Consider the following 24,537-nt stretch of genomic DNA (forward strand, 5'->3'; position numbering starts at 1 on the left):
ATCATTTTACAAACTTCTTTTTTTAATATCAGAGATACTGCAATCTGTAAAACTAAAATAAAGGTTATTATTTTGATAAAGCAATTAACTTACTAAATACTAATCTACTGATGAGTTTCTATTTTTTTCAATAAGCAGTTTGACTTATTAGATCCAGTGTTTAAGAGATAAATGAAAGAATTACAAAACATCTTCAGGTTTTGGGTTTTGTTTTTTGAGACAGTGTCTCACTATATAGCCTAAGCTATCCTGGAACTTGCTACATAAGCCAGGCTGGCCTCAAACTTGCAATCCTCCTGCCTCTGCCTCCCGAGTGCTGTGATTACAGCTATGAGCTACCACACCCATCTTAAAATATGTTTACAATTTAGAGACTTTATTGGATAAAGAATCTATGCATCTTTTAATGTTTACCACATAATTCCTTTGATTCCAAGGGAATAATAACTCTACATTGTTTTCTTCTATGACCAGAGAAAATATTACTACAATTATTTTCTCCTACTATATTTTAAAAATATAGTCTATAAAATATATTGATTTTCTCAGAGAGAAATATCAAAAACTGGAATATATTATGAAATTATCTAAATACTTACCCTAAGTAACCATGGTAATAAAAAGTACAACAGACTATTTTTATTGAAGCTTATTCATGCTCAAAGGTAAAAGTATATGGGTTGTTGTGAAAATAATTTTTACCTGTTTGACAAATAGTGTAAGAGAAACAGTGTGTTAGGAAATTAGGTCACACAAACAAAGGAACAATTTATACCCATTCTTTTACATTAAGATTGCTTTAAAATGTATTTTCTGTTACGTGATCTCAGTATTTTGGAAACTTGCTTTATGGCCCACTCTCTGGCATAACCCAGAGAACATTTCGTGTATGCTTGAAAACACACCTTCTACAGTCAGCCATGGGGTAGAGTTGTTAAATAGGATCTTGCTGATATTTTTGCTAGTTCACTGTTCAATCAAGGATTGAGAATAGAATACTAAAATGTCCACTTACTATCATAGAATGGTTATGTTTCCTTTTACAGTTTTTCCTTCATCCAGCTTAGAATGCTGTCGTCAGACGCATTATATCATCTTCATATGCTGACCTTGCTGTTACGAAATGTGCCTATTTGTCTCAGAAATACTCTTGTTTAAAATGTTTTGTGCAGGTTAGTATGTGTACTCCACCTCGCTTGTTATTACTGTTTGCATTCAGATCTTTGATTCTGAGGTGGGTGTTAGAAACAGCTGAAGTAGAGTGATGCTTATTTTTATCCACTTAGTCTATTGTTGCCTTTTAGGTAGAAATGTTTAGTCCATTCACGTTTAATGTAATTATGCATTTGCCATTTTGCTATTCATTTTCTATTTGTGCTACATCTTTTTTGTTTCTCCTTAACTGTTTTCTGATATTTTAAGTATACCATTTTAACTTCTGATACTTAAATTTATTATTTCCTTAGCAACTCAGCAATTGCTCTAGGGATTATAATACATAATTTATAAAAACTGAAGCTTCAAGATACTATTCCAATAAGATGAGGTACAGTGGTTCAACACCTATAATCCAAGCTCTTTGAGAGGCAGAGATTGGAAGTAAGTTCAAGGTCTGCCTGGACAAAAAGCTAGCAACACCCCCACCTCAGCAAATAAATCAGATGTGGTGTTTCACACTTGTAATTCCAGCCACATAGGAGGTGTAGGTAGTAGATCATGGCCTAAAGTTGGTCCCAGGCAAAAAGCACCCTATCTGAAAAATAAACTAAAGCAAAAAGGGCTGGGGGTATAACTCAAGTGGAAGAGCACTTGCTTAGCAAGTTTGAGTCCCTGAGTTCAAACCCCAACACCACCAAAAAATAAACGAACAAAACACTATTAATTCCAGTAAAACAGAAACTACACTGCAACATATGTCCTTTACCTCATTCCTCTTTTGCCTATTATAGTCACAGATATTTCATATAATGCTGTGAACTCCATAAAACAGTGTTATAAACTGTTTATATATATATATATATATATACACACACACATGATTTTAGTATTCGAACACTCTTCAATTTTGCTTTTGCCCTGAAGGATTTACTATACCTTTCTGACAAAACAGTCTACTAGCCAGAAATTCAATCACTTTTTAATCTGAGAATGACTTCTTTTATACCTTCATTTTGGAAGACAAGGTCTGCTGTATATAAAATATTTGGGTGGTAGTCTTTTTTTTGTTTTAGTACTTTGAGTATGTCATACCTAATAGTGTCCATCATTTCTAATGAAAAGCCAGATAATATAGGAATTATTAGTCCCCCATGCATGATAACCTATTTTGTTTTTCCAACTTTCAAGATTTTATAGATGCCTTTGGTTTTCAACAGTTAGATGATGATGTGTCTGCCTTTGGCTCTGTGTTTTTCTAACTTGAGTTAGTTCAGCTTCTTCATTCTAGAGATTGTTTTTTCACCATATCTACAAAATTCTCTGCCATTATTTCTTCCATTGTTATTTGTTTCTGCTCCATCTATCTCTTCTCTTCTGGCTCTCTATTAAGTGTATGCACTTGCATATGCTGGATATGCTGTGCCACAGGCCTCTTCTTAGGCTTTTTTATTTCCTTTAATTTTTCTCCTCTGCTCCTTAATCCTTCAGGGATAATATTGTGCTATCTTCAGATTCACTATTTCTTCTGCCATCTCAAACATGCTGTCAAGCCCATCTGGTGAATTTTTAATTTTAGTTACTATGCTTTTTAAGTCTAGAATTTTGTTTGCATTTCTTTAACAATCTCTTTGAGGAAATTCTTTATTCACTAAGTGTCTGTAGTTCCACTTCCCTTTAATCCTTTAAACATGGTTTTCTTTAGTTCTTTGAAATTTTCATAATAGCTGTTTTGATGTCTTTGTCTGCTAAATCCAGCCTATAAAGATGCTTAATATACAATTCCTACTGATGGGCTTTTTTTTTTTCCTGAGAAGTATGTGCCATACTTTTTCCTTTTCAGATCACTAAATTTTTGGTTGAATGTTGATCACGTTAGATAATATACTGTCAGCAATTCCACAATCTGATTTTTCTCCCTGAAGATTGCTGTTATTATCACATTTATTTGTTGTTTTATTAAAACAACATATAGCCTTCAGTATATAGTTACTGATGTGTCTAATTCATTATTTTAAAGTCTGGCTTTTTAATACATTCTAAAAACTGTTTTCCAGGGTTTGTCTTAGTGTTCAGCTAAAGATTGGTAAGATCTTGCTCAAACATCTTAAGCCAGTAAGATCTCCACTGTCTACGAATGGTATTTGAGTATGAACAGAGGAGTACATCTGAAGTTCAGGCCTTTTATCATCTGGCTACTGGGCATCTTGAATCTCCTTTGTACTTATTCTTAGGCTTTAGACCAGGGGTGTGTGGATGACTTGCATCCACTTTGTTCTCTGCTATGAATGCCCATAGCATTCATAGCCCCTTTAATTAGGGATATATAGGGAATTTTTTAAATCTTCATGACTATCGTAACTCTCAGATTCTCACTAGTCCATTAGTTTGGCTTGCTCCAAATTGGACTACAATCTCAGGCTAGCAGAGTCACTGGCCTTCCCTGTTCAGTAATCACCAAGATCACCTACAGTGTTTCATACCAACTGATTTGTTTCTAGCATGGGCAACTAAGCTGTTGGTTTTCAACATCTGCCACATCCTGGTTGAGATGCCAAACCAGCAGAGTTGGGGATGAGGAAAAAAGGAAGAGAGTAGCACCAGACAAGAACACCACAAATTTGTGGTATTCTTACCCTAAATTCAGTAATCTTCATGAATAAAGTTTCCCAATTTATTTTTGTTAATTTCCAGAGCACTGAAACCACTGTTTTGTTTTGTATACCTTCATGGTTGCTTTATGGTGAGAACAATCAAATCTCATTCACTCATTCATTTTTAATAGTGTATATCATGTGTTGTTATAACACATAGTTCAACTAATCAAATCTTAGCAATAACCTCGAGATTGTATTTAATTCTCAGATAAAAATACCTGTTCATTTATTAATTACTCATAGTCTATGCATGGATTTGCAGCCCTACATTAGTTTGGATAAATTAAACTCAGCTTTCTTTCTTTTTTGTTGCTGCTGTGGTTTATTACATGTTATGTAAAGAACATAACATAAAGATAGCTGCTAAAATATAATACAATTATAGGCAAGATCCTGCTAATAGACTACTTATTCATTGTTGACACCACAGTATATGAGGGATACGGATAATCTACAGTATATGAAAATGATACTAAGAGGTCTGGGCACTATGCATATGAAAAACATTTGAGAGAAATGTTGGTATTTAACCTGGAGGAAAAAAATGACACTGCTAGCCCTTCAAATATTTAAATGAGACTTAATATTGATCCAGGTGGTAGAGTCAAAACTAAGTGGAAAAATTCTGAGTTCAATATAAACAAATCATGTTTAATAACTTATGCTAAAATAATCAAATGGATTCTCTATAAAGAAATTAATTACTCCCACTGAAAGACTATAATAAAGAAGATTTCCACCTTTTAAAGAAATATTTATATAGTAGATGGACTAGATAACATTTCAACTCTATTTTCTGTAATCTTATAAAAACAGGTAAGAATTTAGATGAATAAAATTACAGGAAAAATAACCCAAATATACATAAAGACTACCTTTGGGCTATTCATAAATAAATGAGTCATTTCTAAAACATAAGGGTTCCACTGTACTTTTGGGTTCCAAAGGGCAATTATACATTGAATATCAAAAGAAAAGCTATCAGAAACAGAAAACATTATCTTACCATTGTACAAAGATATGAGCTATAGTTCTGGTTGCTATAATTTAAAAACAGGTCAAGTGGGAGGGAAAACAACACATAATTAAAATGAACAAGATATAGAGATTATGCATAAAATGAGACTTCATTCTGGAAATGCTACAGCTATATCAAATATTTATAAAGGACATTAAGGAATACAAATAAGGAAAAGTCTGACTTGTTTATCAAAACAAAGAATTCAACTCTGAAAGTCTGAAAGAGACAAGGCTAGGACAAATAAAGTTAGTACCATTATATTTAGGAAATAGTAAAACAATCTTTTAGGACCATCTAGGTTATGGAGTGCAACAAGAAGTAACTTACCTCTTTTAGTTGATCAGCACTTCCCCATGATGCAGAACGCTGATGTGACCTTTTTTCTGCTCCCTCTTCTGCCCAACAGCTAGGTGTCTTTAAAAATAAATAAAACCAATATATAAAAAATAAGCGGTTTTATTTCTGCTCCCTAATCTCAAGCTACTAAAACATAATTCAAATTTTTACCACATACCAAATATAAAGCTATACTAAAATCCCTTAAAGGTTTATTTAGAGGACCTCATGTAATTTTAAACACCATCATATTCTGAATTAGGTATGATTGACCCATGATGCCTAAGCCATCTTCCTTAAAAAAAAAAAACTGATTCCTTCACATCAGCAACATTAATAACTTAAATTTAATTATCAAATTCAAAGAAAATTATGGAAATTTGCATATTGGTGTTTTTAAAGAGAGCTGACAAACTAAATATGAAATGGTATCTTTACTAACTACAGTGGAAAAAAGATAAACAACTATCTCAGAAGCAGTGGTACTGCAGATGACTTACAGATAGAATAACTAGCCAGATACAGAACTGACTGTACCATTCTTCCTGTAGTTGGAGAAGACAGTATCATCAATAGATATTTTTGGAAAAGTATCAGGCATCTTCACATATAAAAATATAGTTATTATAAAATTGAAACAAAAAAATTTTTAAAAATATAAGCTAAATAAATTGATTATAAACTAGTGCATTTGTTAAAGAAACTAAACATGTAAAACATAAAACCATTTTAATTAAGACATTTTTAGTTAACCATTACTAGATATTAACCTAAATGTAACACAAAACACTAAATCCCAAATAATGCCATCATGTGGCAAGACAATTCACTAGATGTATTAAAAATCAAGTAACGTTAAAATATCACTTAACGACAAGACTAGGTATAATGTAAATTAGGGAAAGTAAAAACCACTAGACAGGTAACATGTAATGGTCATCCAAATAAGTAGATACGGCTTTACTTTTGTATTATTATTTTTATTGTTGTTGTGCTGGGTGGGGGTACATTGGAGTATTTACAATGATTCTTAAATGTATCAAATATATACTTGAATTCACCCCCTCAACTGCTCTCTTTTATTCTCCCACCCCCGATTCTTGTAATTATTTCAACAGGCATCATTTTTGCATTTACTTACACATGTATATATTATTTGCGCCACCTCCCCCTCCCAGTGTTACCCCCCACTCTCACCTCCAGGAAGAACTATTCCACTCTCCTGTTCTTGGATTTTGTAGAACAAAAAACCATAAAAGATAATAAAAGCATAGTGTTTTTGTTAGTTTGATATCAGGTCAGCTATACAGGGAGACTCCTTGTGTTGCTTCTATGCACATGTGTATTACAACCCAAATTAGTTCATCTCTACCAGTCCTCTTCAGTACTCCCTAGACCCCTTCCCATAGTGACCTTGGTCAGTTTAAGATTACTTTATTCATTCCTATACAATGAGCATATCAACCACATTCAAGGTTTTGGTTTCCTTCCCTTGCCCCATCCCTCCCGACCATGGTCTTCCCTTAGTGTGACCCTAAATACAGCTTTAAAAATATGTTTTTATCTCATGGTGAAAAAATTTTATGTGGAGGTTGCACTTGAGAATCTATATAACATATAAGCTCTTATGAAGAAATGAAGAAGCCATTATTCTTCTTTATACAGCTCAGCAAGCCTGTGAGCAACTTCTAAAGTATTTACCATCTCTTAAAAGCAATGACACTGCAGAATGAAACCAGTAATAATTGAATACTAGTTAAATAAGTATAGAAATAAACTGTTGGAAGAGTCCATACTAAAGGAAGCTGTTTAGTCAACTGAGAAAATAAAATATTTTTTCACTTAGCAGGTACAATATAAGAGCTGTGAACATATTAAATAAGCTGCTTACAAGAAATGATTAATAAATTTCCATTGTTCAAGGCAATCTTAAAATAAATTAGCCCTCAAATATCTTTAATAATCAGTTTATCCCAGAATTATTTAATTATGGCAGTTTTAGTCAAAATTTTGAGAATGTATATGACCTTATGCTTTTTATCTTTCTACTAAGCACCAGTACTCTTGCTAAAAAGTAAATCATTAACGATCACAGTCTTTATAAATTCAAAAGTAATTCATAGAAATAGCATCAAATTTTTGGCATGTTCAATGATTATTTAACAATAGTAATTATAGCATTATTCTCATTTTGCATAGCTCTAACTTGTTCAAAGAACATTTACATTGCTATATCTTCAACTTAGAAATAGTGACAAACATTTTACAACTGCTTTTACACTGTCAGGCATACCAAAGGCTAATGGAACCAAATCTGAGGGCTCTTATTCTCACAGAACCTTCTATCTTGGTGTTAGCATTCTTTTCTTTAAAATCAATTATTTTCAGGATGTAATATTAGTTATACAAAAGGAAATAACTATAAAATGGTATTTATGGTTATGAAATAAGTTAGTACTCATATGCAGTTGTTTTTTTTTTTTTTTTTTTTTTTTTGGTGGTGGTTCTGGAGATTGAAATCATGCTTGTTAGGCAAGTGTTCTACCCCTTGAGCCACTTCACCAGCCCATTTTTGCATTGGTTATTTTTGAGACAGGGTCTCGTTTTATGCCCAGGCTGGCCTAGACTACAGTCCTCCTCCTATTTGTGCTTCTCCACATAGTGCAGCCATTGGTTCAGAGGAGGTCTTGTGAACTTTTTGCCTGGGTTGGCCTAGAACCGGAATCGTCTGATTTCCTCATAGGTAGTTTTTTAAAGGTGAAAAAGCACTAGAAGAGTTCTCTCAATTATGTGGTAATAGCTATCCACATATAAATTGCTTATGTATATTTATCATAGTTTCAACTTTGTAAAAATATTGCCCTAAACATAATTTAATTTTAAATCACATCAATTTAAAATAAATAGTATAAAATAGTTCTGGTCCACAATATTCTACAGAATGCACTGCTCAATACAATGGCTACTAGTCATATGCAGTTATTTAGATTTAAATGAAAATTAAAACTAAAAACTCATTTTCTTGGTCGCATTATCACATTGAAAGTGCTCAATAATTACATGTGCCCTTTGGCTACAGGCTGTCATTTATAACAGCACAGATAAGGGACATTTCCATCATTACAAAAAGTTCTATGGGAGTTCTACACGTTTGATCATTGATTTGTAACAGGTTATTTCAGCCAAAATAAAACTAAAACATGGCTACTTTATCAAATCTACTGAATACTGTCACACAAAGCAAACTAATTTTAATCCATATTATTAAATCTGAGTATTTCAGAAATGCTTAAAAATTTGAATTCAGAAAATAACCTAAGTAGCAAAAAATTCTTTCTTTTAGTATCAGCAAGAAGCACCTTCCAAACAGCCTGTTATTCTACTATCTAGACTAGAATTTTAGAAATAGTACTACTTCTAACTTTGCTTCTGGATGTTAATAAGAATTCAATAGGAATTAATAAGTATGCCATAATAAGATTAATTTGTGGGAAATAATATACAACACCTACCGACACCACAAATGATGTCATTTAGCTTTCCCCAAACACACACACTTTTCAAAAGCTGCTTAACTTTCTCTTATGTGATGCCAAAACGCTTATTTTACACGTGTACTTATTAACATTCTGCAAAATGCTACTCTACTGTCATCTTGGAACAACAGATAGTCCTCAATAACGTCATTATTGAATATAGTAGTTTTCTCTTCAGCCACTACACTTTAGGAGACTCTTCCTTTCCAGCTGACTCCACTTAGACTACCAGAAAAGAGAAAATGAACCTTCTGTACATCTGAGTACTGCAGAACTAAAAACTATCTGTAAGAATGTTGACAAGAAGGTGATTAGCTTTTTGAACAATCTCCCCTATGAGAAAAGGAGACCTATAGCTGGAAGAGGTCATTTTTTATTCTCACTCCCCAATTTTCCAAAGTTCAGACCATGAAGTTTCTCTCCAACCCCTAAGGTCCACCCTCTTAGCTCCCATATCCTACAAAAAGCACTTCCTCTCTAAATGAAGTATATTGAGAACAATACCCTACACAGGACTGCTTCAAAATGAATACACATCAGAAAAATTACTTTTGTTTAGGTCAACTAAGAAGCTGGATACTAGGACACTTCTGTTGCTCATATCAATTTTATTTTTGAATTTCCATACTATATAAGGGGATTTCATTGTAATAGTTCTATGCATGCCTACAGTGAACCTTGAACAAGTTCACCCCCTCCATTATATTTTCATCTCTCCCTTTTTTCCTCCCCCTCTTTTCAAACAGTGTTTGGTGGGTTTCATTTGCTTCTTCCTACGCACACATGTAGCATACTTCGTCCTCTTCACCATTCATTATCCTTTTCTTTCCCTTTCCTGCTGACCCTCCTCCAGACAGTCCCCCATATACATTCATGTCTCACTATTAAGATTATCATCATCTCTATTTTAGGTCTAGGTTCCACAAATGAGTGAGAAACACCCACTATCTGACCTTCTGGGCTTGGCTTACCTCACTTAGCATAATGATCTCCAGTCCCATCCACTTTCCTACAAATGATGTAAGTTCATTTTTCTTTATAGCCAAGTAAAATTCCATGATGTGTGTATACATGGTATAACTATATACATACATACATATACATATATGTATACACACACATATTTTCTCTATCCATTCATTGATTGTTGAGAACTTTGTTTCCACTGTTTGGCTATTGTGACAAGAACTGCAATAAACAAGGGTACACGCCTATCTCTCTTGTATATTGACTTACACTCCTTCAGCTCTATGCCCAATTAATATGGTGGGGTCATAAAGTGAGTCTTTTAGTTTTTTTGAGGAATCTCCATACTGACTTCTACATTGGTTGCAATAGCTTACAATTCACCAACATTATAGAGGGCTCCTTTTCCCCCATATACTCACCAGCATTTGTTTGTTTTCTTGATGATAGCCAATCTGACTAGGGTGAGATGGAATCTTAATGTAGTTATGATTTGCATTTCCTTTATGGCTAAGGATGTTAAATATATCTTTGTCTACTTGTTCACTTTTTTTTTTTTTGCTCACTTATTAATTGGGTTCTTTTGTTGTTTAGTTTCTTGAGCTCATTGTGTATTCTGGATACTAATCCCTTATCTGTTGAATAGCTGGCAAAGATTTTCTCCCATTCTGTAGGTTGTCTCTTGATTCTGGTAAACTATTTCTCTTGATGTGCAGAAACTTGTAAACTTGGTAACAGTACCATTTGTCAATTCTTGCTCTTACTTCCTGGGCAATTGGAGTCCTATTCAGAAAATAATTACCTATACTTATATCGTCTAGCATTTTCTCTATTTTTTCCTATAGTAGTTTCAGTATTTCAGGTCTTATTAAGATCCTTTATCCATTTAGAGTTGATTTTTGTATGGGGTGAGATAGGGGACTAGTTTCAGTCATCTGCATGTAGATAGCCAGTTTTCCCAGTACCATTTGTTGAAGAGGCTGTCAGTGTAGGTCTTTGGCTCTTTGTCAAAGATCAGAAGGCTGTAGTTTGTTTGGTTTTATTTCTGCATCCTCTGTTCTGTGCCATTGGTCTTTGTCTCTGTTTTTATGCCAGTACCATCCTGTTTTTTGTTACTATGGCTCTATAGTATAATTTGAAGTCTGGTATTATATCTCCAGCATTGTTGCTTTTTTTTTTTTTAAAACTGAGGATGGCTTTCAATATTTGGTGTCTTAGGCTTCCATATGAATTTTAGGATTGATTTTTCTGTTTCTGCAAAGAATGACACTGGGATTTCAATGGTCATTGTACTGAATCTACAGACTGCTTCTGGTAGAATAGCTGTTATCATGATATTAATTCTGCTAATTAATGAACATGGGGGGGTCTTTCCATCTTCTGGTGTCTTCTTTGATTTCTTTTGTCAAGGTTTTACAGTTTTCACAGTAGAGGCCTTTCACTTTCTTTTTGGCTCTTTTTGAGGCTACTGAGAATGGGATTGTTTTCCTGATTTCTCAGCCTGTTCACTGTTGGTATACAAATAAGCCACTGGTTTTTGTATGTTGATTTTATATCCTGCTACATTGCTTAAAAGTATTTATTTGATCTAGGTGATTTTTAGTGGAATCTTTGGGGGTTTTAAAATATTGGTACAACTAATAAGTTGTACAGGAGGCATTCATTGTGACGATTTACATATCTGCTTACAATTTATCTTGGATTCACCCCTCCATCATTCTTCCCCTCCCCCTCCTTCTTAGAACAATTTTAACAGATTTCACTGCTCTATTTTCATATATGTATTCAAAGTACCTAGACCTCATTTGCCCTTCTTTCCTTCCCCCTTCCACTAGTATCCACTCTTTGGGATCTTTTAAGTACTGAATCACATCATCTGCAAATAGGGCTAATTTTACTTCCTTCCCTATCTGAATGCCTTTTATTTCTCTTACCTCACTGATGTAACTAGGAACTCCAGCACCATATTAAATAAGTGGGGAGAGTAGACACTCTTATCTCATTGCTGACTTTATAGGAAATGATTTCAGTTTTTCCCCCACTTAGGATGATGTTGTCTATAGCTATGACATATACAGCCTTTATTATGTTGAGGTACACTGCTTCTATTCCTAATTTCTCCAGAGCTTCTTATCATGAGAGGATATTGAATTTTGTCAAAGACCTTTTCTGCATCAATTGAGATGATATGACTTTTGTCTCTGATTATGCTGACATGCTGTATTACATTTATTGATTTGCATATGTTGAACCATCCTTGCATCCCTGGAATGAAACTAACTTGGTCATGGTATATGATCTCTTTATATATGTGTTGCTGAATTCAGTTTGCAAGTATTTTACTGAGAATTTTTGTGTCTATGTTTATTATAGAGATTGATCTTTAATTCTCTTTTTTGGTTGTGCCTTCGTCCAGTTTTAGAATGAATGCAATACTGGCTTCACTGAATAACGTTCATATTTTTAACTTAATTTAAAATACAGAAAGAACAAATAACTTTGAAAAGTTTTTTATTTGTTGGTGGTACTGGGATTTGGACTCAGAGCTTTGTGCTTGCTAGATAAGCACCATGTCACTTGAAACAAGCCTTCAGCCCTTTCTGCTTTACATAATTTTTAAAGATAGGCTCTTGCTTTTTGCCTAGCCTGCCCAGAACTGCTCTCTTCCTACCTATGCCTCCTATGCAGTTGAGATTACAGATGTGTGACACCACAACTAGCTTATTTTTGTTGAGATGGGTGTTGCTAACTTTCTGCTTGGGCTGGTCTAGAACCACCATTCTGCTCCTGATCTCTACCTCCCAAGTAGCTGGGATTAAAAATATGAACCACCATGCCCAGTCCCAAAATAGTTTTAATTCCCAGCAAGAAAATGTTAATTTTCAACATATAAGTCTAAAGTCAATCCCCTTCTTGAAACCAAAAAACAAAAAAATTAGCTGCTTCACAAAATCTTTAAAGTTAGGCTGGGGGTTGGGAGGGCATGGGTCAAGTAGTAGAGTGTGTGCTTAGCATGCAGAAGGCCCTAAGTTCAAACCCCAGTACCACCAAAAGTAAATAAAAATTTAAAATCTGTTCTTGTATAGTTTATCATTGGTTTTAAATTTTATTGTACTTTATATAATCTATTATGGAAATATGTTTAATGACTCTCGCTTATTATGTAATATTTATAAAACTGTAAGCAATAAAGAAAATGGAATTAGATAAAATCTAATGATACTCTCCCACACTCAGACCTACAAATCTGAAATATGTAAGACTGCACAGAAGACACTACTTCTGACTGAATGAATCCTGAGCTTCCAGTAATTATTGAATTTCAGAGTCTTCTATGCCATTTCCTACCAGTCCAGCTTGTATAATCAGCTGTTGATACTAGTGATGAATTCTTTCTGCCTACTTAAGTAAATATTATATTTAAATCAGTTAACACTGAAAATCTACAGATTTACTACAAAGGCAGCTAACATTTATCAGTATTTTTTTGGGGGGGTACTGGGGTTTGCACTCAGGATGTCACACTTGCTAGGCAAATGTTCAACCATTGAATTATTCTGTCAGCTCTATCATTACCTATTATGTCCTAGATACTATGTTAGAAGCTTGAACCTGGATTATTTTGTGTAATCCTCATTACACCCTCAAAAGTTATAAATCTAGCAGGAAAGAAAACTTTTCCATTGATTTATATTGTTTCCCAACATTTATATAAAATAATTATTAGTACATTGAGAGGCACATTCTTTTCTCTCATTATATATCAAATTATGACCTAATTCTAAACTATGATCTTAATTCTTTGGTTTTAATTCTTTTTTTTAATTTCTAACAAGGATTTATTTTAATATAAAAGAATAAAGTAGGGAAAAGTGGTGGGGGCTGGGGGCAGTAAAACATTTCCTGTTCCCCATACAGGAAATGGGAATAAACTCTGGTCTTAATTCTTAAAGCACACCATCATATCTCTAACATACAAATGTCTTTCTCAGTAAATGCTATTTACCACTATAACAAGATTTTCAATAGAAAATTGGTAAGTTATAAGGTATACCTAGTTGAGAACTAATGTATTAGACAACAAAGGTCAGAGAACCAGAGTAAGAAGGTTATTCCAAACAAATATCGCCTATTTCACAATTCTACCTAAAGCTAGCTGAGGGGCAAAGGAATGGGGAAGCAATGGAGGAAACAGATTACTTTTGTTACTAGTTATGTTTTAGGCAAAGGAAGGAAAACTGTGTATACAGGTAACAGGAGTGTGGAAAAGGTCCTTTGCTATACTTTTGAACCAAATCAACTCATTATCTTTAAAAATTAGTAAGTAGATTTTTTTGTTCTTGGTAATTATAAGAATAGTTTAAATTGATGAATAAAATATTAAGTATTTTATCCACAGATTAGCATTTTTCTTTAATATAGGTGAATATATTCCTCAGCAACCAAAAATATTACTCCGTAAATCAAGAACGTGACCATTTGGAATCAACTCCAGGATTATAATATTCTCTATATTATGATCAGAAAACAGCTCAAGCAAACAGTAAAAAGTGATCTTATATAAAAATGAATCTCTGGATTTATTCAATAGCTTGATAGGGATAGCTTCCACAAAAAAAAAAAAAAATTAGGTCCCAGAAATCACAATATAGAAACTTGATATAGTCAAATCTTCAGACATGTTCCTGTTTCATGAAGAAGTCCTCCACCCTTCAAAATGTTTCAGCAATTGCTGCTTCTTAAGCAAATTTCAACAGCAAGCTTTTCAACAAGGGCACAGGAAACCAAAACAGTTGTGTCAAGTGTGACTTTTGGTCAGGAAATGAGTTTCTGATCAAAGTGGTAAAGCTGAAAGTTCTCTTTTTTACCTGTTATTATTATTTCAGGTATGTTATCTATTCCTTTGATTTAAAGTCTTCCCCATCCAAGCTCTGTTCTGGTACAGGGGTAAAAGCTAAATATTTTACTATAATTTTAATAGCAACTGTTTCTATATTTTAGATCAGTGTTAGCTGATTTTATTGAATGTTATCTAAAGCCAACTGCTAAGAACTTATTCCAGATCTGTTTCTTAAAAATAGCTTCCAAGAGAAAGATGCTGGCAGGTTCAATGCTGGCACTGAACCTTAATGAGGTTAAGAAAAATAAACCAAAATGCTATCTTATGTACTTTTTGGAATGCTAATATTTCATGAATTTGAAAATTAATTTAAAACAACAAAATAACAAAGAAAATACCACCTAGAGAAAGGGAAGTGTATGTATATAATAATTTCACTTTAGATCTAACCATTCTGTTCTCACCCTCCAAAAAATAAGTTTTATTTTTGTTCTTTTGGGATGGATGACTCTCTACATTGCTTATTCTGGCCTCAAGCAATCCTCCTGCTTGTGCCTGCTCAAAGAAATCAAGTTTTGATATCTTTCCCCAATATAACCCAAAGAGACCAAAAGCCATGAAAGAAATTAAGAAATTTTTTTAAGTGCTACAATCACAAACCATACAAGGTTAGTAAGTTTCATAGATTTCAGACCCAGGTGACAGACAATTCAGATGATATTTATATCATACAAGAACACAAAGGAAGGAAATCTTGCAAGTCCTTTTTGTGAAGCAAGTATACCACTAATCTAAGCATTACATCTGAAAAAGAAAAAAATGACAGGCCTCATTTCTGAATATTAAATATCAAAAACATTAACACTATATTTGCCACTGCATGATTTATCTTGAATCTCTATAAGCAATAGTGTTTTTCTAGAAATGTAATGAAGGACCAAATATTAGATAATCTATTAAAGAAATCTGTAAAGCTGGGATGTGGTTTAGGCAGAGTGCTTAAGGACATGGGTTCAATCCCCAGCATGGTGGGGAAGGAGAAGAAAAGGAAACAAATTCACCACATTATAGGTTGAGTCAACAATGAAATGGCATTTCACATGTAAACAATCAAGAAGAAAAACCATTAGTAAACTAAGTAGATGCACTTAATGTATATAAAGCAAACATGCTTCTTACCAAATTCAATATGTAATGGCCAGTGAGTAAGCTACCACTGGAGAAAAGAACAAGGTCAATCATTAGCTTACATGGTTTTGAGAGTGCTACAAATGAAATCCAAGAGAGAGCTTATAATAAAGGACAAATGGAAAGCAGGTAGAATTAGTATTGGTATGGTCATATACCTGGAAAACCTGAAAAATTACCATAACAGAAACATTCAAATTGAAACTTTCATGCGAACAAATTAGAAAGCAATTAAAGATTGTGATTACAACAGTAACCAAAGCAAAAAAAAAATAGTAAGTATAAGCTTATAAGAAATGTGTTGATTCTATAAGAAAGTTTTTAAACTTTCTGAAGAACAAAAGTATAACTGAATATATAAAAAGACATAATTCTTTACTTTGGGTAAGTATGGTAATATATCAAAGTTAATAATTTCACATTAATATTTAATTGTAATATAAAACATTCTAAGAATAATTTAACAAAATACTTCTAAGGGTAAGGAGGGATACCAGGGATCCAGAAAACAGAAAATGCAAGTCAGAGATATGCTATAAAGTAGGATTACATCTGTGCATGCATATGTTTAAAGATCATATTTCTATGGCTATACAAAATTTCTAATACATGTGCAGCCTCCTCCCCCCACCAAAAAAAAGAATCTCTGTTAATGATTATTTAAGGAGCAGGCCTAGGGAATCAACAGTTATTGTCCATGCCCTTCTAAATTACATGGATTGCTTTACAAACAAAAGGCATTATTTTTAAAACCAAATTAAATAAACCCAGAAATATATAAACTGAAATAGTATTACCTCTTTAACTTAGCTGAATTAGTAATTCAGCTAATTTAATAATTCAGTTAACAATTATGGTAGGTCTGTAAGTATATCAGCAAGCTGGAAGCAAGAGATTTCATAAGCTACTACAACAGGATGCTGACAGGTGTGTGTTGGGGGACAGGGGATGAAGTGGAAATTCTGTGTTTTAGGCAACTGGCCTTTTGCTTTTATAAGTTATATGTAAAAAGCATTAAATTTGTCAGTTTATTAGAATATAAATCTAATCAACAGCATTTTAGATCTTTGTTTAAAAAGATAGTACTTTCTTTTGCTAAGTCTGAATACATTCACTTACACAAAACCTGTTGATTGCAAACAGCTACAAAACAGTATCATCAAGGCGTCTAGTTTAATGGATGAGTCACAAGTGGCAATTTGCTAAGGCTGAATAATAGTCTCTTCTGGGAGACTACTTTGGAAGAAAAAAAGTGAATTCCAAAACTCTGGGGGAAAAACTTCTAGCACTTTTTTTTTCTTTCATTCTGTTTTATGTCCACATTGAATCTTTTCAAAGTTTTTTATTAAAAATAACATTATACTTGAAAAGGCCTATAAAACCTGTCTGAATGGATTATATACTGCATACTAATAGACTGCATCCTATGATAGTAACCATTCAACCTCCAAATCTCATTGGGTTAAAACTAAAGGTTAACTAACTTCCTGCTCATATCACATGTATGGCTCATTAAAAAGGCTATGCCTGTCACTATCAGGTGAATCAGATGGATAGATGAGTGAACACTGTTACTTCCCCAGATCAGAGGGAACACACCAGCTTTAAAGCTTCTTCCTAAAGGGAATCTCATGGCCACGCTTCAAGTGTGCACAGAAGTATAATCCTACTATGTGCCAAGGAAAGGGAAACGCCAACATATGTGAACAGCCCAAATCACTACTACCGCTGGTAAATTATAGGAAACACTTTTGATTATTGCTACTTTTTATTTTTTGACCTTTAAAAACATACTCAAATACAGAATTTTAAACTTGACCAGGAAGTATACTTCACACTAGGGGGCAAAGACAGAGGAATTACTACTATTTGATTATGGTAATCTTAACTGGAAATTAAATTTTAAAAGTAATAAATTTTTGTTTAAAAGTGGTACCTACAAAGCTAAAATAATAAAGTAAACACTAAATTCTATAAATGATTTTTAGTTTTTCTTTCTCTAAGCTAAAAAGAGTATTCTAATATGTAAAATGTCAATGATCTATTTCTTCATCCTCAAAGTGAATATTAAGACTATGTCAATCAGGTCAATCCTTCACTGTTGAAAAGGAAACAAAAGCCTGGGTCACCCAGCAGTTAATTCAGTGGGCCATGATTTCTTTTAACATTTTTTAAAGAAAATTTTCAAACAAAACTGGGGGTGTGGCTCAGTGTTAGAGTACTTGTCTAGCATGTTCAAGACCATGGGTTCAATCCCTAGCATGTCAATAATAACAACAACATTAGCTTACTCAGTGAATACATATAAAGCCAATATTTGGATTATCTCTATAACATTTTTCTGTATTTGCTTTATTACATATCTATCCATTTCTCCATCCAATTAATCTTTATTTTTAATTCTTTTTAAGGTTAAGTTGTAGACAGCAGTATACTTCATCCCTAAATATCTCAAAGTTCAGTATGTTTTTTATTTATACTCCACATTTTCAAAGTTAAGAATTATGGTAAAATGCACAAGTGTGCATTAGGTTAAAATCTGAGAAGTGTATTCATACCTGTAATCCAAACCTCCATCTAGATATACAATATTTAACTCATAGATACAGAATAATACTGTGGTTACCAGAGGCTGGAGGAAGGGACTGGAAGATGTTGGCCAAAAGGATACAAAATTTCAGTGAAGAGGACTAACTTCAAGAGAAGTTGTACATCATAGAGACGGTAGTTAATGACATATTGCACATAGTCACATATGGCATAATGATATTTCAGTCAGTGATGAAACACATATACAACAGGGGTTCCACAAGGTTATAATGGAATTGAAAAAACTCTTGTCACCCAGTTATAGCTTTCTTAATATCGTAGCATAATACACTACTCATGTAGTGATGTTTGTAATGATGTTGGTGAAAACAGATGTACTACATTGCCATCAGTTGCCTAAACATACAGTACATATAATTATGTACCATACATGATACTTGATAATCATAATAAAAGGCGATGTTACTGGTTTATGTATTTACTATACTATATAATTATTTTAGAATATACTTGTCCACTTACTTAAAAAAAAAAAAAGACTACTGTAAAACAATATGCAAGTGCTCTGCCAGTAGCAGCCTCATACACCTCATTTACTGAGTCTTCATCAAGAGGCATGTCCAGGTCATTGACCTATGCCATCTAGGTTTGTGTAAGTGCATTCTAAAATGTTCACACAATGATGAAATCACCTAATGATACTTTTCTTAGAATGTATCCCCATTGATAAGTGATGTATGAAAACTGCCAAGACAGAAGATTTTAAGTGTTCTTTCCACAAAAAAGTAAGGTGATGAACATATTAAATAGGTTGATTTAGTCATTTCACAATATACGCATACACCAACACATGTTGCAACCATAAATACATACAATTTTTACTTGTAAATTGTAGTTTTTTCATTTATACAACATTTCCATCATCCCAAAAAGTTCTCTCATAGTGGATCTTGATTTGAACCCTACAACTGCCTCTCAAGTCCAGTCTTTTCACATCACTTTGCTACTTTTTTTTTTTAAGGTCCAAATACAAACTAAATATTAAGAATTTATCATTAGTTCTCAATAATTAAGGTAGCTGAAACACAGAAATATGAAAAGAAGAACATACTAGAGACATCCTTCACCAACATACAGCCCCCCGGGGGGGTGGTTAATATATGTAGCAAGTTGATTATACCACATCCTCCCCACCAACATCTACCACATGAAGAAAAACTACTTCTTCCCTCCACAAAAGTTCAAGAGTCAATTCAGAATAAATGGATGTGGCCATAAAAACCTCTCATGTGTTCATCTCTTGTATCTTCAATTAACAGAAACTTGGGGGCAGGACCACTTCTTTTGCTTATAAGGTAATTACTAAGTAAAATGCTGCATGAGTGATTGCTATGAGACAGTGCGAAGCTAAAGAAAAAGCAAAAGCTTTGGAATCAGTCCTATCTGGATTCAAATCTTATCATATTTCACCATCTATGTAACATGTGCATATTATTTTAACTTAGGAATTCTAAGCCTCAGGTTCACTATCTAAAAAGTGAGACCTAAATTTTACCTTCCTTCATCGTCAAGTTTCTAAAATAAATGACCTACACCTACACCTAGGCAAGACAATCCCCAATCCTGCACAAGATTTAGGTAGAAGTACTCTTTCCTCTTTTAGCCAAAACCATCCCTAAGGACTGAAGAGATCTTGGGGCCAAATGACATCCACACGATGAGACCTGCTGTGGACCATGTAGAATTCCCTGCCCAAACCACAGGAAACCTAACTTCCATGGTTTGTAAGAACCTATTTTCCTGGGTCTTACTTTCCGAGTGGATACATGGATGGAACTTGATCTTGAGGACAGGTATGGAGGCTAAAGGTCGAAGCATTTTTGTAAAGGTATCTCAAAGTACAGAATAGAGTACAGGACAGAAAGAGTAGAGTTTATACTTGGGATGGGGTTGGGCCATGTGAACACATTCTGGCATATAATTCTGAGGAATCCAAGAATTCTTAGTTCGAATCTGAGGTTGTAGGTCTATACAAAGATTTATTTGCTAAAGTGGGAGGACAAAATATATTTAAGTTTATTTAACTTAAACCTATGTGCTGCGAGGGTCTTTCTATTTGCTACAGATCTTGCAAATGTTAGCAGTGGAATTATCTATATCTACTACTAATAACCTAACATGTGTTTATAGCACTTGCCACATTTTAAATAGTTTCATGTTTAATTATGCAGCAATATTCATGAGTTAGGTTTCATTATCCCCACTGCACAGATAAAGATGTGTAAAAAACCTTAGTGCTCTTTCCTTCTACCTCTACCTCACTCCCCTCTTAATTCTTAAGCATCTCAGTTTCCTACCTACTGCACTCTCTAAGGCAGTGTTTCCCTAATCCCTAAATCTAGTCCTTATTCCTCATGACCTTTCTTTGGAATCTGTCAACAATCTTTCTCAGAGTAGTTTCCCTTTTTTGGCTTCTAAGACTAAAATTAATCCAGTTTTCCTTCCAACCTTTTGCTCTGCCTAGCTCCTCTTCTTTCTCAGGTTTTTTTTTTTTTTAAAGGACAAATAAGATACTGTTGGTGGATAATATCAGCACAAAGAATATGGTCAATAAAAGTTAGGTTTTCTTGTGTTTGTTTCAAGAATAGCAACTGTTTTTAGTATAGTGCCAGGTATTGACTAAGAGAGACATAACCTCCATTAGAAATCTGGCTTCAACATTTTCTGGATATGCAATCATGAGTAAGTCACTTAACTTCCCTGAGTTTCTGCTTCCCCATTAGGGAAGTTCTTGTTGAAATATTCTTGTGAGAATTAAATAAAACACAGGTTATAAGACAAACAGTACATGGTTCATAGTTTCTAAATGTTAACTTCCTCTTCTCTTGTTACTTCCAGATGAATAAATTAGTTCTATCGCTCCTCATGTACCTTTCCAAAAACTAAGTCCTGGGTCAATTCTTTATCCCTAATACCTATACTTTTTCACAATCATGAATCCAATTCTTACAGAAATATGGTTCTCATTTATCTGTATCTAGCTCTCTTTCTCTAAATTTCTAGGCCCATATCTTGAAGTTTTGGTAATTATCTCTATTTGAGAAACTCACTGTTACCATATCAAACTTATGCTTTTCCTCATTAAGAGAAGAATGGAAAGCAAAAGAATGGCACCATAAAATATTACAAGGGTAGAACTGACAGATGATATGCTGTTTTCACAGCTTTAAGCTTGTCTGAATAAATGACAAAAACTGAGAAATAGGGTTTTCATAGACCACGTTCAAATTCTCTCTCCTACTTTTTCCCCATTCTTCCAACACAAAACTCTAATCCTTCTATTCTTTTTAAAGCCCAAAATGTTCTCCTTCTTTGGAATACCTTATGCTTACATGCTTCATTCATCTAGTATCTACTTATCTACTATCTTCTATTACCAAATTTTATAAATTTACATCTTCCTACCTATATTGCAGGTTCTTTATGCCCAATTACTATCTCTTGTGTTTTAATATTCTTCAATAATGTCAGTAAATGCTGATGAAGATATGGCCGAGAACTCAGATGATCACAAATAAAGATGTTTTCAGATTTTTTTTTTTCTGATGTGAGAAGAAAAGTTTTTCAAATCATAAGCTTAGGGATTCTTCTATAAACAGTGAAACTGTGACAAATGGTAAATTTTCTGAGTTTTTAATCTTGGCGCTTAAGCAGTAAAAAATAATGTCAGGCATGTTAATACTCCATAAATTATTTTTAAGAACTGTGCAAACACTGCTTCAAAAGATCTATTTTCTAATATGGTTACTAGTCATTATTTTAATTCTCCATTGGAAAGCACTCTTGAAACTACAACATAAGTCTGTAAAACCATCATATATAGACTGTTGTTACTTACCAAATATTAAAATGTTTAAAATTCACATGACAAAAAAACCAATTACCCTAGATCTTATTTAAAGTAGTGGATTTCTCTTTTGGTTGCACATATTTCAAATTCAGAAACACGTGATTACATTCCATTTTCTTTATTAAGATCAAAATAAAGAACTACAAAAGAAATGACTTTTGACCTTCCAATTTTACCTGAGTGGCTTTATCTTTCATGCATGAAGGATAGTGAACATGAGGATCCCGTGGCCACTGTCCTGTGAGGTAAGGTCCTGTTATTGTATCCAAAGAAGAAGTTCGCCTTATTGTACTAGAGGTTCGAACTTGCTGAGATTTTGGCCTGTCCACTATAAAGTGAAAAAAAAAATTATTGTTAGAGTAAATTTTAAAACTCAAGTTCACAGTTTATAAATGTTACCCTACTAATTTTCCTTAAAATCTGTATTTACCCTAATATCCCTGTTGTGTGATCAAATGTAATTTATGGACCCACTGCCAAGGAAAATACATTCATGTAACAAATCTTGCGTATACTCTTCAGTACTTTCACACACCCTCTGAAGCCTATACATTTTAAAGACCTGTAATACAATCTGCATATCAAGTCACATGCCAGTGGTTCATGCCTGTCATCCTAGCTACTTAGGAGGCTGAGATTGGGAGGATCATAGTTTGAAGCCAGCCTGGGCAAAAAAGTTTCTGAGACCTCCATCTCAACAGAAAAAACTGAATATGGTAGCGTGTGCCTGTCATCCCACTGACGGTGGGAAGCATAAAATAGAAGGACCAAGGTCCAGGTCAGCCTGGGCAAAAAGCAAAATGGCTGGAGGCATGGATCAAGCAGTAGAGTGCCTGCCTAGTTAAGTGTGAAGCCCTGAGTTCAAGTCTCATTATTACCCAAAAAAAATCTGCATATCCTTTCTACTGCCATTACTTTAAGACTCTACCATGTCTCACGAATTGTCAGTTTTCTAAATACTATCTCTGCATCCACTTCAACTAAATCTTACAGTGTTTTCCTCCACCCCTGCTTAAAAAAAAAAAATCCATGGTTAGTCACTGTCCTTAACTTAAAAACCATATTCTTTCATATGATATATAAGACTCACAATTTGACTCCCATATATGTCAAGACTTGATATCTTGCTCCTCTCTCATAAGCCCATGGTAAGTGTTACATGAATAACTTATTTTTCCTGAGCCCAGAATTCTCCCCTTCCTTGTTGAGTTAAATTTTTCTTGACAATCAAGACTGCTTACTGCTTCTATGAACGCTTCCTAATGTCTTCTTCTCTCCTTCCGTTTAGGATATGTTCACTCCCTCCAATCTCAAGGGTACCCTAAGCTTGTCTCTCTCCCCCATCAGAACATAATTTCAGACCATACAGGGTGAAAAGTTTATGTTTAATATTTACTTACTGTATTTATTTACAGATACACAAAAATAACAAAGAATTTTATATTTTAACTCAATTTCCTCATTTAAAGATAAAGAACTTGAAGCACCCAGGATTAAACTGTCTAATGAACTAGAGCTGCTAAAAGGGAACAGAGGTAAAAAAGGAACCTAGATCTCTGGATGCTCTACATAGTTCAATCAATCTACTCTAACAATCTACCTCTCTTTCCTGTATAGATACCATAATTATCTCTGTTGAAAATTATCACATGAAACACTGAAACTGTAAAGAAATTATAGAGAATTTTCCATATATCTGTCCCAAATAACTTACTAGCAATGTGTACCCTATAATGAAGTTCAAAGGAGTAAAAACTTTCAAGGCTCACAGCACTATTTAAAGTCCTATCTTACATCAGACAAAATGACTTGTACATTACAAAAAGTCATGAAACATTTTGCAGGGAGGAAGGGCAGTACTGGGGTTTGAACTTGGGCCTCATGCTTGCTAGGCAGGTACTCTACCATTTGAACCACTCCACCAATCCAGGAGGCATTTTTTTTATTTAACGCTGTCCCTTTAACTATGTTCCTGAAACCTAACACATGACTAGCTTATCAGAAAAACAGCAGAAAATATCTGTTACATTATCTGGATATCTTTGAACTGCAGTTTTGATTTCTTCATTACCCAAGAATTGTTAGAGAAAAATCTGAGAATCACCAAATGTCCATCTTATCTCTATTAATGTAATTGTATTGTATTGAAGGCAGAGAATCTAGTGTGGCCTATTTCTACTCTTTGGAATTACCTGAAATTTGCCTTATGACCAAAAACATGGTCAATTTTCAGATACATTTCATGACTAATGGAGGAGATACATTGTTTTCAGAGTATACAGTTGCATATTTGTCTTGTATGAAACTAAGTAAAGATATATAGCTTATATATATCTGGCTTGATCTCTTAGAAAAGGACCGTACAATATCTAAAACTC

The 24,537-nt window shown here is 33.8% G+C and overlaps 1 protein-coding gene across 8 annotated transcripts in view; it reads right to left on the reverse strand.

Moving 5' to 3' along the window:
* Positions 1-24,537, reverse strand: part of Glcci1 (glucocorticoid induced 1) — a 399,609-nt gene that overhangs the window by 34,320 nt on the left and 340,752 nt on the right. For all 8 annotated transcript variants that reach the window (XM_074064685.1, XM_074064684.1, XM_074064683.1 and 5 more), the window contains 2 exons: positions 22,336-22,487; positions 5,161-5,247 (listed from right to left, as the gene is read on the reverse strand). In XM_074064685.1, the coding sequence (XP_073920786.1) occupies positions 5,161-5,247; positions 22,336-22,356 (108 nt within the window). In that variant the 5' untranslated portion in view covers positions 22,357-22,487. The remainder of the gene's footprint in view (positions 1-5,160; positions 5,248-22,335; positions 22,488-24,537) is intronic.

Source organism: Castor canadensis, chromosome 2 (assembly GCF_047511655.1).
Source record: "Castor canadensis chromosome 2, mCasCan1.hap1v2, whole genome shotgun sequence".
Classification (NCBI taxonomy): domain Eukaryota; kingdom Metazoa; phylum Chordata; class Mammalia; order Rodentia; family Castoridae; genus Castor; species Castor canadensis.